Genomic DNA, 16,349 nt, shown 5'->3' with positions numbered 1-16,349 from the left:
AGGAAGGAGGGACATTGGAACATATGAGCCACACTGAGAGGGACCTAGGAAATGGGGGTCTTTGATCAGAATGAAGGACAGAGCGCTTTTGACCAGGAGCTCGACAGCAATAAAAACAGTAAGAAGGCTGGACAAATATGACGAGCGGTTGGGGGTAAGGGTTTCAAACCACCAAGCCGTCAGGAGGGGGCCTCTCGCTAGGAGAGCAATTACCCCTCACCCACCAGCAGGGGACAGGGGGGGACACAGGGGGGGACACAGGGACCCCCCGAACACCTTGGGAGCACTTTATGTAAAGTTTATGTTTTTTATTTATGTTAATCATTATATGTATTCGGTGAAGAGAGCGGAGGCTACAACCGGAGGGGGGAATGACTGTGACATGGGGGGGACTGATAGACGAAAGAAGAAGAAAGATGACAAAGGTTAAAGGTATACAAATGATGTCGTTAAACGTTAATGGAATGAATAATACGATAAAGAGGGTCAAAGTGATGTTGAAGTGTAAAAAAAGTGAGATGGAAGTGATTTTTTTGCAGGAGACACATTTGGTAGCACAGGATCATGAGAAACTGAAGAGATTTGGATATGAAAATGCATACTATAGTTCCTTTAAACGGAACCTGAGGAGAGGAGTAATCACGTTAATCAAAAACACAGTCAAATTTGAATTGATCAAGGAAGTAAGAGACAAGGAGGGAAGATTTGTTCTGGTGAAGGGGAAAATGGAGGGCCAAATGGTTACGTTAGTGAATGTTTATGCACCCCCAGAGAGTGAGAGGGATTTATACGAGACCATTTTTGATATGATAGTGATGGAACTAGAAGGGATATTGATATGCGCGGGATATTTTAATGTAGTACTGAATCACGACCTAGACACCACGAGTACTGGAAAAGGACGGACACAAATCAGTAGATATATGAATATTCAGATGACGGAAATGGGAATTATAGATGTTTGGAGGGGGATGCACGCCATGGACAGGGAATACACACATTACTCACACCCGCACGTGACATATCGACTAGACTACTTTTTGATGACGACGGGGGACAGTTACAGGGTACGGGAGAGCAGAATAGGAGTAGCGGACATATCGGATCACAGTGCCATATATCTGACAGTAGATCTAGAAGGGAGACGGAGGAACACGATCTGGAGACTAAATGTAGGAATATTAAATAACAAGGGGGTGGTGAGTCAGATCAAGGAGGAGATAGCCAAGTATAAGGAAGAAAATGACAACGGGGCGGTAGATCCGAACATTCTATGGGACACACTGAAGGTGGTGATAAGGGGGAAATTGATGGAGAAGACAGCAATGCTGAAGAAGGCCAGAACGGAGACATATCACAATCTGATAGGGAAGCTGAAGAAGCTAGAGGGGAGACACCAGATATCAAAAGAACAGGAAACGCTCGGAGAAATCAAAGAAGTAAAGGCCAGGATAAATAGGGAATTATTGAGGGAAATAGAAAAGAAAGCGAGGTTCATGAAACAAACGTACTATGAAGGGGGACCAAAAGCGACCAGACTGTTGGCTAGGAGAATTAGGACGCAACAGAAGTTGAACACGATACACACAATAAGGGATACAAAGACTAATGAAATATTGAGAGACCCAGCTGAAATAGAGAGGACATTTAGAGAATACTATGAGAGACTATACACACAGCCAAAAGCAGCGGGAGAAGAGGAAATAGAAGCATATCTGGATAAGCTAGAGTTACCATCGATAGGGAAAGAACAGAATGAAGAATTAAATAAAATAATTACGGAACGAGAACTGGAAGAGGCAATTAGTAGAGCTAAAAACAACAAATCTCCGGGGAGCGACGGATTCCCATCGGAATTCTACAAGACATTTAGAACGGAATTAGCACCCATGTTAGGGGCGGCGTTCAGACACACGATGGAAGAGGGCAAAATGCCCCCCCTCGTGGAAGGAAGCCATAATCACCACGATACCGAAGGAAGGGAAGGATAGAGAATTATGTATTCGTTTCAGACCTGTGTCCATACTCAACGTGGATTACAAGATGTATACATCGATAATATCAAAGAGATTTGAGACGTTTATGCCAGACATTATAGATGAAGATCAAACTGGATTTATTAAAGGGAGACAGACACAGGACAACGTGAGAAAGACATTACACATAGTAGAGGAGATACAAAAACAAGGTGGTAGCGCGGTACTGATTAGCCTAGATGCAGAAAAAGCATTCGACAGTGTGAGCTGGACATTTTTATATAAAACATTGATGAGGTTCGGACTGAACGGGAGGGCGATGAAGATGATCAAGGCGCTATATCAAGAACCGACAGCGAGGGTTAAGGTGAATGGCAGCCTGACGGATAGAATCAGATTAGAGAGGGCTACCAGACAGGGATGTTGTCTCTCACCAACGCTCTTCGCCGTTTTCATAGAACCACTGGCGCAACTGATCAGACAGACCGAGGACATCAAGGGAGTAAGGATAAAGGGAACGGAATATAAACTAGGTCTATTTGCGGACGACGTGATAGTATACATGAGACAACCAGACAAGAGCTTCCCGGCACTGATGGATCTACTGAAGGAATATGGCCACTACTCAGGATACAAACTAAACGTGACAAAGACACAGACCTTAGCATGGAACTATACCCCAACGACGGAAATTAGGGAACAGTATGGGATAAGATGGGACATGGACAAGATTAAATACTTAGGGGTGAACATCACGAGAGGGGTGGGGAAACTGTTTGAGGCAAACTATACACAGATAAATCAGAACATCAAGAGAGACTTAGAGAGATGGACAGTAATGCCCTTGGACTTCAATTCAAGAATAGAGGTCATTAAAATGAACATACTATCAAGGTTACTGTACCTGTTCCAGTCACTACCGATACAAATACCACAGAATCAATTCAGGGAGTGGGACAGACTGATATCGAGGTTCATATGGGCGGGGAGAAGACCACGGGTCAGATATAAAACACTACAACTACCAAAGGAAGAGGGAGGGATGGCAGTACCCAGCCTACAAGATTATTATTATGCAGCGCAACTGAGAGCAGTGACGTGCTGGTGTAACGACAAGTATGAGGCAAGATGGAAAGACATTGAAAAAGAAGGGGAGGGATACAAGGTACAAGCTCTGGTGGGAGATAGAGAACTGTTCAAAGAAAAAGAGGGACTGTTAGATCCTATCACCTAGGGCTGGGCGATAAAACGATAACGATAACTATCGCGATAAATTATTTCCTCGAAATAAACATGAAACATGGTCGCAAAGTTTCGATATATCGATTTTCCAAGCTTGGCTCCGTTCAGCCTCGGCTCAGCACACTCACTAACAACAACCAACGTTACGTGATGACGTGTTTACGCACAACAGCTAACAACCAATCAGTGAAGGAGATGGCCGAGAGCGAAATAGACCCGGAAGGAGGTAGGACTCACTCAACAACAAGGCTTGCTAGGCTAATTAGCTTGCACGGCGATGTTTTATATATTTACGTGCCGAGTATGTGTGTGGCGTGAATTCTGAGGCCACGTTTATAGTAGTGGGGGTATACAGTGGACGTCGTTTCAATATATGGTGGCGGAAGAGAGTATTTTAGTGTCATATTTAGCACATTGTGTCATGGAATACACCGCTTAGATACTACAGGCTTGCTAGGCTAATTAGCTTGCACGGCGATGTTTTATATATTTACGTGCCGAGTATGTGTGTGTTTTGAATTCTGAGGCCACGTTTATAGTAGTGTGGGGTATACAGTTTGTTTCAATATATTGTGGTGGAAGAGAGTATTTTAGTGTCATATTTATTGTCATGAGATACTCCGCTTGTCGGCTAACTACTAACGTGCGCGGACTGATGACGACATCAACTCGACTTGAGACATTCGCAGCAGCATAAGAAGTTAATTAAACTTGACGGACATTATATCGACGATAATTATCGATATCGAATTATATGAAAATAATTTTATAATTTTATCGCGATAACGTTTTTGGTCATATCGCCCAGCCCTACTATCACCAAATGCACCTTGACCATATGGAACAGAGTAGTAAAAACACACAAATTAGAGAAGCAGTCAGGGGTTCTGAGATGGATAGCACATGACAAGAGATTCAAACCAGGGAGGCTGGACCATGGATTCAGAAGGTGGGAGAGGGGGGGGGGGGGGGCAACAGCGATATGCAAAATGATAGAGAAGGGGGAAATGCAAGCACTACAAAAATTAAAGGAGAAATTTGGACTAGAAAACAAGGACCACTTCAGATATCTACAGATTAGAGATTACTATAATAAAGAAATAAGAGGGGACAAGGAAGAAGAACAGAATGGAATAATTAGGGTGATAGTAAGGGCATACGAAGGAGGGAAAGGAAGGGTAATATCAGCACTGTACCGGGCTATAATGACCAGCAAGGGACACACGACCGATTATATAAGGGAGAAATGGGAGAGAGAACTAGAGATAGGAATAACAGGGAAGGAATGGGGGAACATATGCGAGGTGCAACATTCAACAACAGGATCGAGGATATGGAAAGAGTTTGGATGGAAAAACATAATCAGATTCTTTATAACCCCAGAGCTGAAGGGAAAATATGCACCAACACAAAGAGCATGCTGGAGGATGTGTGGGAAGGAGGGGGCAAATCACACGCACATATTCTGGGGATGTCAGAAGCTGAAGGGATATTGGGAGGAGATAGGGGAGGCAATGATCAGAATATTAGGATACGGGTTACCACAAACAGGACTGGTGCTTTACTTAGGAGACCTGACACACGAGGGAATACAAGGGGGGGACAAATATTTAATAAAGATAATGTTGATAGCGGCCAGAAAAGCAATAACAAGACTGTGGTACAAAGAAGATCCACCGACAATAGCACAATGGGTAGGAATAGTGGAGGAGATACAGGATATGGAGAGGATAACACACATGCTGAGGTTACAGGAAGAGAAATTTGGAGAAAGATGGGGAAAGTGGGAGGATTACAAGGGGAACGAAAACGACATCACAGAGGAAGAACCAAATGCATCACAAGAGGACGAAGGGTAAAGGAGGAAAGAGGTTCAAGGAGGGTCTCTGAACCCATGTCACACACTTTTGACTTAGTTAGTATTTTCTGATTTTCTTTTTCTTTTTTTTGGGTATTACAATTGTATTACATTTTTTGTACTTTATTATTTATGTCTGTTTAACAATGTTGTATTAATAATCAAGGAAGATGTGGTCTGTAAATGGGTGAATCAAAAAGCAAAGAGAAATTTAGTATGAAACAAATAGAAAGGGCGAAGGATAAGAGAAGAAAGAAATTCAAGGAGGGTCACTGGACCCATACCATACATATTTGCCTTAGTCAGTATCTAATCCTTTTGAGTAGGTATTAAATTTGTCTATACCTGTTCAAGGGCGGTATACAATCAGTCTTTGTATTAAGTGCCTGGACAAACAACTGTAGTGGAAACATATAACCAACAATGCTATTCATGTAACCATTTATGTTCACTGCATTCTTTCATATTGTGTTATGGGATCCATTTTTGTGTAAGTGTTGTTTGTCTATAAATGTTAATAAAAATGTAAGTTTAAAAAAAAAAAAGAGGGTGGCTGAACAAGACATCCCCTCAAATCCCTTATGATAGGAGGATATAGCTGCTGCATATACCCTCACCGTCGAAGCCGACAGTCTATCAAGGAGAGACTGGAGGTAACTAAGGACAGCATCCAGGGGGCAGGAGACTGGGTCCCGGCCCCCCGCCTTACACCACACTTGGAACATACGTCATCTGCCCGCGTAAAGCGCGACAGTGGAGGGAGCATGCGCATTCCGGATGGTAACACCATCAGGATCAAGAACCTGCACCCCTCAACATACCTGTCCCAACAACTGACCTAACAGATGTATGGGGAAGAATCCCAGGCGGCACGGCATCGGTCCCAGACCTGCCTGGTTATGTCCGGACGTAATCCCCACCCGTCAGGATGAGGACCGCCCCGCGACCTGTACCCACATTCTCCCTGCCGGGGATGTGGGGAGCCCTCAGGCCGCGCAGATGGAGGACGCCCATAGCCAGCCGCCCGCCGCCTGGTGCAGATGGGGGGAGCGTACTCCTCCCTGTCTGTCGATATACGACACTGACGTCGCATTGTCCGTCCTGATCAACACCGTTTGAGGACCAGAAGGACCGCTTTCAAAACCAACACATTGAACGTAGCGCAGACCGGGCAGCATGGTTTGCCAGCTGCCCCCTACTGCGTTGGCCCGACGCGTCACCAGCGAGGGAGGCGTCGGTGAAAAACGTGACGTGAGACAGCGCCGTAACCGTCCTAGGACGGAACCTCCCGAGCGTGTTGACAACACGCTCTGAGAGGGATGCCCATAGCCCTCCAACCGTTGACTGGGAAGAGGAGTACTCTACTTCCAGTCTACAGCAAACCCCAGGCTGGTAGGGACCTGCCTGGTACGAGACCTAACGATCCACCTTGACCGCGAAGGACCAGAACGTCGTCAGGGCAGAATACACTCCGTAACCCCTGACGACACAGAGGCCCCAGTGCAGCCTCCACGCACTTGGTGAAGATGCGGGGAGCCAGAGAAAACCAAACGGCAGCCTCTGGTACTCATACGCTAACCCTGCAAAGGAAGCGTAGGTAAGCCCTAGGATGGAAGATCGGAGATGCGCATACGCATCCTACAGGTCTATGGAGGAGAACCAGACCCCCACCTGACAGTGTTCAACAGGTAGGATACAATCCAAAAAATGCTGAACCTTCCCATGGGACAGGTCCAGCCTGGGTCTGACACCCCCCCCTCCCGATTTCTCACACCAGAGAACACCGGGAGGAGAACGCCACGACGATGGCTTGCTTCGTCCACAGAGATTGGATCTCGTTGACCAGAGCTGTCACTGCTGGAGACCCTGATAATAGGGTCTGTACCAAACCCGAAAACGGGTGGGGTTGTGTAAACACAAGTCCCCGCCTCAGCGTTCTCTCCATCCACCTCGACATATGGTACTGCCGTAGTCATATGTGATGACACTCCCAACGCACCCGCCGCCATGTGGCGCAGGTCTGCCAGGAACTGTAGATAGTTGGCCCGGTCCCACCCGCTGTGCGTAGCCAACCCTGGAACCGTGCGAGCAGAGCGTTCCGTGTTGGGACATCTGACCCTGACACCACCCATGAGGCAATCGCACCCAAGGGGGGACCCCGACAGAAAAGGGCCGGTTTGATACAGGGGGCTTTCTAGGTGAAAAAAGCCCCCCCACTGAACACCCCTCCAGAACATGCTGAGGAGTTGTTCTGCAGCCGGACATGCAAGGTGTAAGGACCCCATGGGTTCCTACACACCGTAGCCCTGCAGTGATATTACTACCACCCAAATCACGCGTGCCTGCGAGACCACTGCCAATCTTTCAGGAGTGGAAGGCACCAACATGATACCTGGCCTGGCGAAGGCGAGGCCGGGGAAGCCCGCACTGTGTGCCTCAAAAGGTTTCGAGCCCCCCTGCTGACAACACTTATAGTTGACAGACGTAACACCAGGCTCAACCAACACAGCTTATGGTGTGGGAGCCGGTTGACAGCACAACATTCTCACGGACAGACCCAGGCTCAGCCATCAACTGGGTGTCAGCCCCTGTCCCCATGAGAAGCGAAAAGTGGGGCCACCCGCGCTTCAACGAAGGCACGCGGCCCGCAGCCAAAGGAAGCAATCAGAGCCCACTTTTCCCGCTGGTGTTGGGGAAGGGAGTGATCGGAGAGCGGGCTGCTCGCGGCAGGATGGTGACGGCTTGTTGTTCAAGCCGAACCCATCCAACATGGCCGATCCCTCAGCCGCCAAGGCTGTCGGCCTTGTGGACACCTGTCGATTCAACGCCCAGGATACCTCTGGCGGGGGAAAAGTGGCCGCCTGTCGAGGGCCTCGTCATCGCCGCTGACGAGGCCGTGCTCTCTCTTCTTCTGGCTGCGCTGTGTGAGGCGGTGTGGGGCCTAGGACAATACCGCCCGCGCTCCAGCAGAAGACCAAAATCCCCTGCGGAGAGGGGAACCCTGAGCGGTTATAGCTTGCGGCTAGGTCAAAGCTAATAACGTCAACAACCTCGCGCGATGTGTCGACGTCGGCTGGCCCTCAAGGCCCCGCCACCAGACACCATTTTTTTTATAGAAAAAACAGCAATTCGAACACAGTTCTAATCGCTGCCAATTCCATACCGTGGCGGTACAGGCGTTTAGCAGCCCACCAGCCACTCGCCAGGCCGCACAGAGATTGGATCTCGTTGACCAGAGCTGTCACTGCTGGAGACCCTGATAATAGGGTCTGTACCAAACCCGAAAACGGGTGGGGTTGTGTAAACACAAGGCCCCGCCTCAGCGTTCTCTCCATCCACCTCGACATATGGTACTGCCGTAGTCATATGTGATGACACTCCCAACGCACCCGCCGCCATGTGGCGCAGGTCCGCCAGGAACTGTAGATAGTTGGCCCGGTCCCACCCGCTGTGCGTAGCCAACCCTGGAACCGTGCGAGCAGAGCGTTCCGTGTTGGGACATCTGACCCTGACACCACCCATGAGGCAATCGCACCCAAGGGGGGACCCCGACAGAAAAGGGCCGGTTTGATACAGGGGGCTTTCTAGGTGAAAAAAGCCCCCCCACTGAACACCCCTCCAGAACATGCTGAGGAGTTGTTCTGCAGCCGGACATGCAAGGTGTAAGGACCCCATGGGTTCCTACACACCGTAGCCCTGCAGTGATATTACTACCACCCAAATCACGCGTGCCTGCGAGACCACTGCCAATCTTTCAGGAGTGGAAGGCACCAACATGATACCTGGCCTGGCGAAGGCGAGGCCGGGGAAGCCCCCACTGTGTGCCTCAAAAGGTTTCGAGCCCCCCTGCTGACAACACTTATAGTTGACAGACGTAACACCAGGCTCAACCAACACAGCTTATGGTGTGGGAGCCGCTTGACAGCACAACATTCTCACGGACAGACCCAGGCTCAGCCATCAACTGGGTGTCAGCCCCTGTCCCCATGAGAAGCGGAAAGTGGGGCCGCCCGCGCTTCAACAAAGGCACGCGGCCCGCAGCCAAAGGAAGCAATCAGAGCCCACTTTTCCCGCTGGTGTTGGGGAAGGGAGTGATCGGAGAGCGGGCTGCTCGCGGCAGGACGGTGACGGCTTATTGTTCAAGCCGAACCCATCCAACATGGCCGATCCCTCAGCCGCCAAGGCTGTCGGCCTTGTGGACACCTGTCGATTCAACGCCCAGGATACCTCTGGCGGGGGAAAAGTGGCCGCCTGTCGAGGGCCTCGTCATCGCCGCTGACGAGGCCGTGCTCTCGCTTCTTCTGGCTGCGCTGTGTGAGGCGGTGTGGGGCCTAGGACAATACCGCCCGCGCTCCAGCAGAAGACCAAAATCCCCTGCGGAGAGGGGAACCCTGAGCGGTTATAGCTTGCGGCTAGGTCAAAGCTAATAATGTCAACAACCTCGCGCGATGTGTCGACGTCGGCTGGCCCTCAAGGCCCCGCCACCAGACACAATTTTTTTTATAGAAAAAACAGCAATTCGAACACAGTTCTAATCGCTGCCAATTCCATACCGTGGCGGTACAGGCTTTAGCAGCCCACCAGCCACTCGCCAGGCCGACCCACCCATGGCGTCGGCCGGGCGGGGCACTGTTTCAATATGTCAAAAGCAAAGGACTTATGTTAACACGGAGCACCATTGGTGGTTGCAAACAGCAACCTCCACTGTGGTGTGCACCATGAAAGGGTTAAATGAATAAAAGAACTAAACCACAAAAAACTGTAGAATGAGCAAACCCATATACACAATGTTAAGGGGAGGCGGACCAGAGCGAACTAGTCCCGCCTTCATTCAAAATATTCACAACAGCACATTTACCAAAAAAGGTAAACAAAGCCCCCCCCCCGCATACTCCCCCAATAGACACCGATTGACCGCCAGCATGAATGGTTGAGAGGAGAGAAAGCTGTAGCATAGACAGACCTTCTCATAGCAGAGTGACAGAACAAAACAGTAGCCCACTACACTACTACAGCCTAGCGTGAGGCGATGTGGAACCCAGATCAACAACCGCCTGCACACAAACATGCAACATGTTTACAATGTCGGCTGGACCCATAGCCCCACTACCCGACGCCAATGTGGATAGGAACTAGCCAGCTGAGCCCTAACCCGCCGTTAAGTCCCATCCTGCAGTAGTATAGCTCTACTGCTACACCGCCGAGCTCACGCATCGGATCCCAGATGGGGACACCGTACAACAAACCCCGCCGGAACACAAAGGTAACGTACCTGGCTAGGCTACCTAGCCACGGCCTACCCTGGTGTCAACCCATTTACCCGTAAAAAGGTAAATAGGACTCAGCAAAACCCCCACAACAGCTACCGACTGACCTTCATTGATGAACCGGGCAAGAGGAGGGAGAAGTGACAACATCTCACGGCGGAGACATTAGAACAGCGTAGCAGTAGAGTTCAGCATGTAGCATTAGTATTAGCATGTAGCTAGCATTAGTTGTTTAACAGCACGCTTGCAGGACCGGTTGGAACCCGTTCACCGCAGTGAACGTTCACCAAACGATCCCCCCCTGGCGCCGACACACAACATGGTTGTGTAACAACAACCCAGCATTACTAACACTAATACCCGTACCTGATGACACAGGGCTCACCGTTGTACAAGCCGGCCCGATAGCCAAACCATGTACGCTGCCCCTCGATCTGCTGTCGTCAGACGAGGAAACATCAACATAGGCCCGTCGTGTCGCTGAAACATGTTTTGAAGATGCCAGGGGCACGCAAACCTCCGGTAAGCTTTCAACATTACGCAATTCCTCCAATCTTTTTCATACTACTAGTTACATAAGGTGCACTGCATCCAATATGATGGAACGAAAATAGAGGAAGGGTGTGTTGGTGACCATGGCCATGGTCTTATAGGCTACACCTCCATAGAGGCGGGACCCGGTCAGGTGTGGGTGTACAAGTTGTTTTCGTGGTGGAGTACAGTAGGTACAGGAGATAAGGGGTATCTCAATAGGCTTAAGAGTGGGACGCGATAAGCCAGATACGAAATATAACAGCGACGACAGGCTTAGAAAACAAGACACAGTTCATCAGCAATGTCATACATATAGACACAATAAATAAGAATAAGAATAGCTGAAACAACACAAAATCAGCTAAGACAGTTACAAGTCGACACACAGTGAGAGATTATACTTTGAAATGCAGCAAGAGAAGGAAAAACCTTCAGCCTCAGAGTCAGTTGGATGGCATTCCAGGTGTTGGAAGCATCAAAGTAAAAAGCAGTTTTCCCTAGTTCAGAGCAAACTGGAGGAACCCGAAGAACCAACCGGTCATAGCATCTGTACCTAATTTGCGGTCCGCTGATATGGTTTCACGGCTACGTAATATGGTTATATTGCGGTTATTAACATTTCCGCCAGCGTTGTTCTCCCTCGCGTCGCTTTGCATGGCAGAACGTCGTCACTGTTGATGTTATTGGGTCAGTGGGTCATGCTTTGCATGGCTTTGTGTAGCGCATGTTGCTATGGTTATAAATGTCACAAATGTCTTCAGTTCCTCGTTGTCCCATGATGCACTGCTGCTGCCTTTTATTGTCTTTTTCAATTTATAAGATAATTCATAGCATCATGGGGGAGGGGGCAGGGGATGTACAGGTATGGGCAGGGTAATAGTAGAAAGACATAAATATAGGCAATAAAATGAGATCTGAATATAAAAATATGAAAGAAAATAAACCGTGTAAACAATATAATTAATTCTGAATTCTGAATGTATAACCATTCAATGCATTTTTCTCCCAACTTCAAGTGCAATATTCTACCCTTCAAGTGCAATATTCTACCCTTCAAGTGCAATATTCTACCCTTCAAGTGCAATATTCATTGAATGATATTCATCATTGATTGTCGTATATTCTGTATATTGTATACTATTGTGACATTGTTTCTTTTGTATTACTTGTGTGTATAGTATCATATTGTATAGTATTGTTTCTTTTTTATTACTTGTGTGATTTTATGCTTATCTTCTATTACCAGCACCTTAAGTTCGAGTCCCTAATCTTGTTCTACGCTAGTATAATGACAATAAAAGTATATTCTATTCTATTCAAACTCTTCCAGAACCAGAGGCGGTCACGGACCTCAATGTGACCTCCGTGAGCGAGAGCACGGCGAGCCTGGCGTGGGGAAAGCCGCGCGGGTGCTGGGACCAGTACTACATCCGGGTGAGAGACGCCCCCGACCTGGACACCACCTCCGTCACAGAGAGGGCGGAGGTCGAGCGCTTGATCCCGGGAGGCCGATACGTGTTCGATGTCATCGCCGGAGCCGGGAGGAAGGAGGACTCCGCAGGGGTGACGTCCAGAGAGGGAGAAGCCCTCAGCATCACAGCCCATACGAGTCAGTGGACTTTATTAAAAACTAATTTGATTGATTGATTGATTTATTTGATGTTTGTAATTGTAGAGTACATGATACAAAAAAGATATGCATCTCGGACAAACAACATCAAGGATAAAAACACAATGAAGTCCGAGGACGTGTTTACATTGTGGTCCTTGGTGTTATGGTTTGTAACCGACCTCAAACGCAACGGCACAGACAGGTAGTTCAGAGTTAGCCAAATACCAGGGCGTATTTATTTACAGAGTCAAAAAAAGGGTAAAGTACTATTATCAAACAAACAGGGAGACTGCCTTCGGCAGAGTCATCTGCGGCTCTGCAGAATCCTCCTGGTGATAGCGGTGGGGAATTGGCATGTGACGTTGTAGCGGCTCTGCAGATACTCCCAGCTTTAACTCAAGGTGGAAAACGGAGAGAGAGAGAGGTATCAGAAACAGTCCAACGAAACACAGAGGCAGTGTGGTTCCCTCCTCCCTTAGCTGTGTCCAGAACCAATTGACAGTGACAGTCTTCAGTGTTCCCCACAACACACAACTTAGCTGAGTCAGTGCAAACAACAAAATCTTCAGTGTCTCTTCTAAAACACACAATCAGAATAATCCAGAACCAATTGACAGTGACAGTCTTCAGTGTTCCCCACAACACACAACTTAGCTGAGTCAGTGCAAACAAAACGAAATCTTCAGTGTCTCTTCTAAAACACACAATCAGAATAATCCAGAGGGGTTTGGTTCCACTCACCCAAGCGCAACGCGTAAAGCGGGTAAAACGAGGCGCAGCTCCAAACGGGGAACAAGGTTCTCAACAGCGGTTCTCCACAGAAAGGTCCTGGAGAGAAAGTAGACCAGGAACAGCAACGGGGAAAAAGCAGGCAAATGCAGTTGTATTCCAGAACGACCCGACAACGATAGAAGGAAGGTCCAGGTATATAAAGCCCTCTGGGGCGCTAATCACAAACTATGACAGCTGCGTGATGAAAGTGGCAATCGCTCAAAAAGCGTGTGGCGGGGAATGCACCAATCAGCACCGTACCTCAGGAGAGCGTGTGGCGGGGAACGAACCAAACCTCACAGTACCCCCCCCTCCACGGGAGCCACCCGGCGACCAGCCCGACCCGGCTCGCCTGGATGGGCACGATGGAAGTCGGTGATTAGGCCGGGATCCACGATGAGCTGGCGGGAGACCCAGCTCCGTTCCTCCGGGCCGTACCCCTCCCAGTCCACCAGGTACTGGAACCCCCGACCCCGCCGTCGAACGCCCATCAACCGGCGGACCTGCCACTGGGGGTGACCGTCCACCATCACGGGAGGAGGTGGTTCCGGAGCAGGAGGCATCAGGGGACTGAGAGAGACAGGCTTAACCCGGGACACATGGAAAACGGGGTGAATGTGCATGGACGCAGGAAGCTTAAGACTCACCGCCGCCGGACTGAGTACCTTCAGAACCTCAAAAGGACCGACGAACCGGGGGTTAAGCTTCTTGGCCGAGGACCGAAGCGGAAGGTCCCTTGCGGAAAGCCACACCCTCTGCCCAGGGTGGTACGTCGGCGCAGGGACCCGGCGCCGGTCAGCCCCACGACTGGCGCGCTCCGATGACCGGAGCAGCGCAGTCCTGGTGATCTCCCAGACCCGACGGCACCGGTCGAGGTGGTCCTGTACGGAGGGAACTGCCACCTCCGACTCCTGTGCAGGGAAAAGAGGAGGTTGGTAGCCCAGGGATACCTCAAAAGGTGAGAGGCCGGTGGCGGAACTGACCATGGAGTTGATGGAGTACTCGACCCAGGGAAGGAAACGGCTCCAAGAAGCAGGTTTCTCGGCAGCCACACACCGAAGAGCAGACTCCACACTCTGGTTCATCCTCTCTGTTTGTCCGTTAGTCTGGGGATGATAACCAGAGGAAAGACTGACCGTTGCCCCCAATCCCTTGCAAAAAGCCCGCCATACCTGGGAAGTGAACTGGGGCCCCTGGTCCGAGACGACGTCCTGGGGAAACCCATGGAGGCGAAACACGTGGCGTGTCAGGAGGTCCGCCGTCTCGGCCGCCGAGGGAAGCTTGGGAAGGGCCACGAGGTGAACCCCCTTGCTGAACCGATCCACCACGGTCAGTAGGCACGTGTTCCCCTGGGAAGAAGGAAGACCCGTGACGAAGTCCAACGCCACATGGGACCAAGGGCGGCTCGGAATGGGAAGCGGCTGCAATAGCCCGGAGGGTGCCTGGTGGGAGGCCTTGCTGCGGGCGCAGACTGCGCAGGCCAGTACGAACTCCTTGACGTCGTTCCTCATGGTGGGCCACCAGAATCGACGAGCCAGGAAGGAGAACGTGCGATGAACGCCTGGGTGGCAGGCGAACCGGCTGGTATGGCCCCACTGGAGGACCCGGGACCGGACTGAGTCGGGGAAGAAGAGACGATGAACCGGTACATTGCCTGGAGCGCGATGGAAGCGTAGGGCACGCCTTACCACCCCCTCAATGCCCAAGGTGACTACTCCTACCACCCTGGCCTCTGGGAGGATGGGAGTCGGGTCCTCAGTGGTTGGAGCCCCCTTGGAGTGTAACCGGGACAGGGAGTCAGCCTTCGTGTTGCGGGAACCAGGGCGAAACGTCAGCGAGAAGTCGAACCGACTGAGGAAGCTGGCCCATCTTGCCTGCCGGCCATTGAGGCGCTTGGAAGCACGGATGTACGTCAGGTTCTTGTGGTCCGTCCAAATGGTAAATGGCTCCTCGGCCCCCTCTAGCCAATGACGCCACTCCTCCAAGGCAGCCACAACCGCCAGCAGCTCCCGATTGCCGATGTCGTAGTTCTTCTCGGCAGGGAGGAAACGACGCGAGTAGAAGGCGCACGGATGTACCTTCTGGTCCGTTGCCGACCGCTGGGATAAGATAGCTCCTAGTCCAGTATCCGAGGCGTCTACCTCTACGATGAACTGTCTCTTGGGGTCTGGATGGAGCAAGACCGGGGCGGAAGTGAACCTCTTCTTGAGGGAGCGGAACGCAGCACACGCCGCTGAGGACCAGTCGAACGGCAGGGCGGGAGAGGTCAGCCTGGTAAGTGGTTCCGCCACCTGACTGTAGTTCCGGATAAATCTTCGGTAGAAGTTGGCGTACCCTAGGAAGCTCTGTAACTCCTTCCGAGAGGTGGGTTCCGGCCACTCCTCCACGGCCCGGATCTTGCGCGGGTCAGCTCGGGTCAAGCCTCTCTCCACGATGAAGCCCAGGTAATCGACGGAGTCGGAGTGGAATCGGCACTTCTCTGCCTTGACGAAGAGCCGATTGTGGAGGAGGCGCTCCAGCACACGGCGGACATGCTGGATGTGTTCCTCGAGGGTCTTGGAGAAAGTGAGGATGTCGTCTAGGTATACTACCACAAACTCCTCCAGCATGTCACGAAGGACATCGTTCATGAGCGCCTGGAATACCGCCGGAGCGTTGGTGAGGCCGAACGGCATTACCAGGTACTCGTAGTGGCCCCTGGGAGTCTTGAAGGCGGTCTTCCACTCATCGCCCTCTCGGATACGGACCAGATGGTAGGCACTCCGGAGGTCCAGCTTGGTAAAGACGGTAGCCTGGGTGAGAGGCTCGAAGGTGGAGTTCATGAGAGGAAGAGGGTACTTGTTCTTAATGGTGATCTCGTTGAGCTGGCGATAGTCGATGCAGGGTCGAAGGTCTCCGTCCTTCTTCCCAACAAAGAAGAAACCGGCCGCCACAGGGGAGGAGGAAGGCCGAATGAGTCCTGCTTCCAAGGACTCAGAGATATATTGATCCATCGCTGCCTTCTCAGGGACGGTCAGACTGTAGAGGCGGCTTCCGGGAAGGGGAGCTCCTGAGCGGAGGTCGATGGCACAGTCGTAAGGCCGGTGAGG

General features: G+C 50.6%; 1 protein-coding gene across 1 annotated transcript in view; it reads left to right on the top strand.

The window, feature by feature from the left end:
* Positions 1-16,349, top strand: part of LOC311226719 (receptor-type tyrosine-protein phosphatase eta) — a gene marked incomplete at its 3' end in the record, with an annotated part of 102,669 nt that overhangs the window by 23,499 nt on the left and 62,821 nt on the right. The window contains exon 4 of the mRNA XM_084312131.1: positions 12,208-12,486. Coding sequence (XP_084168257.1) covers positions 12,208-12,486 — 279 coding nt within the window. The remainder of the gene's footprint in view (positions 1-12,207; positions 12,487-16,349) is intronic.

This window comes from Notolepis coatsorum, assembly GCF_963971535.1.
Source record: "Notolepis coatsorum genome assembly, chromosome: 4".
Lineage (NCBI taxonomy): Eukaryota > Metazoa > Chordata > Actinopteri > Aulopiformes > Paralepididae > Notolepis > Notolepis coatsorum.
Note: the sequence above shows the minus strand (reverse complement) of the source record. Positions and strands in the feature narration are given on the sequence as shown.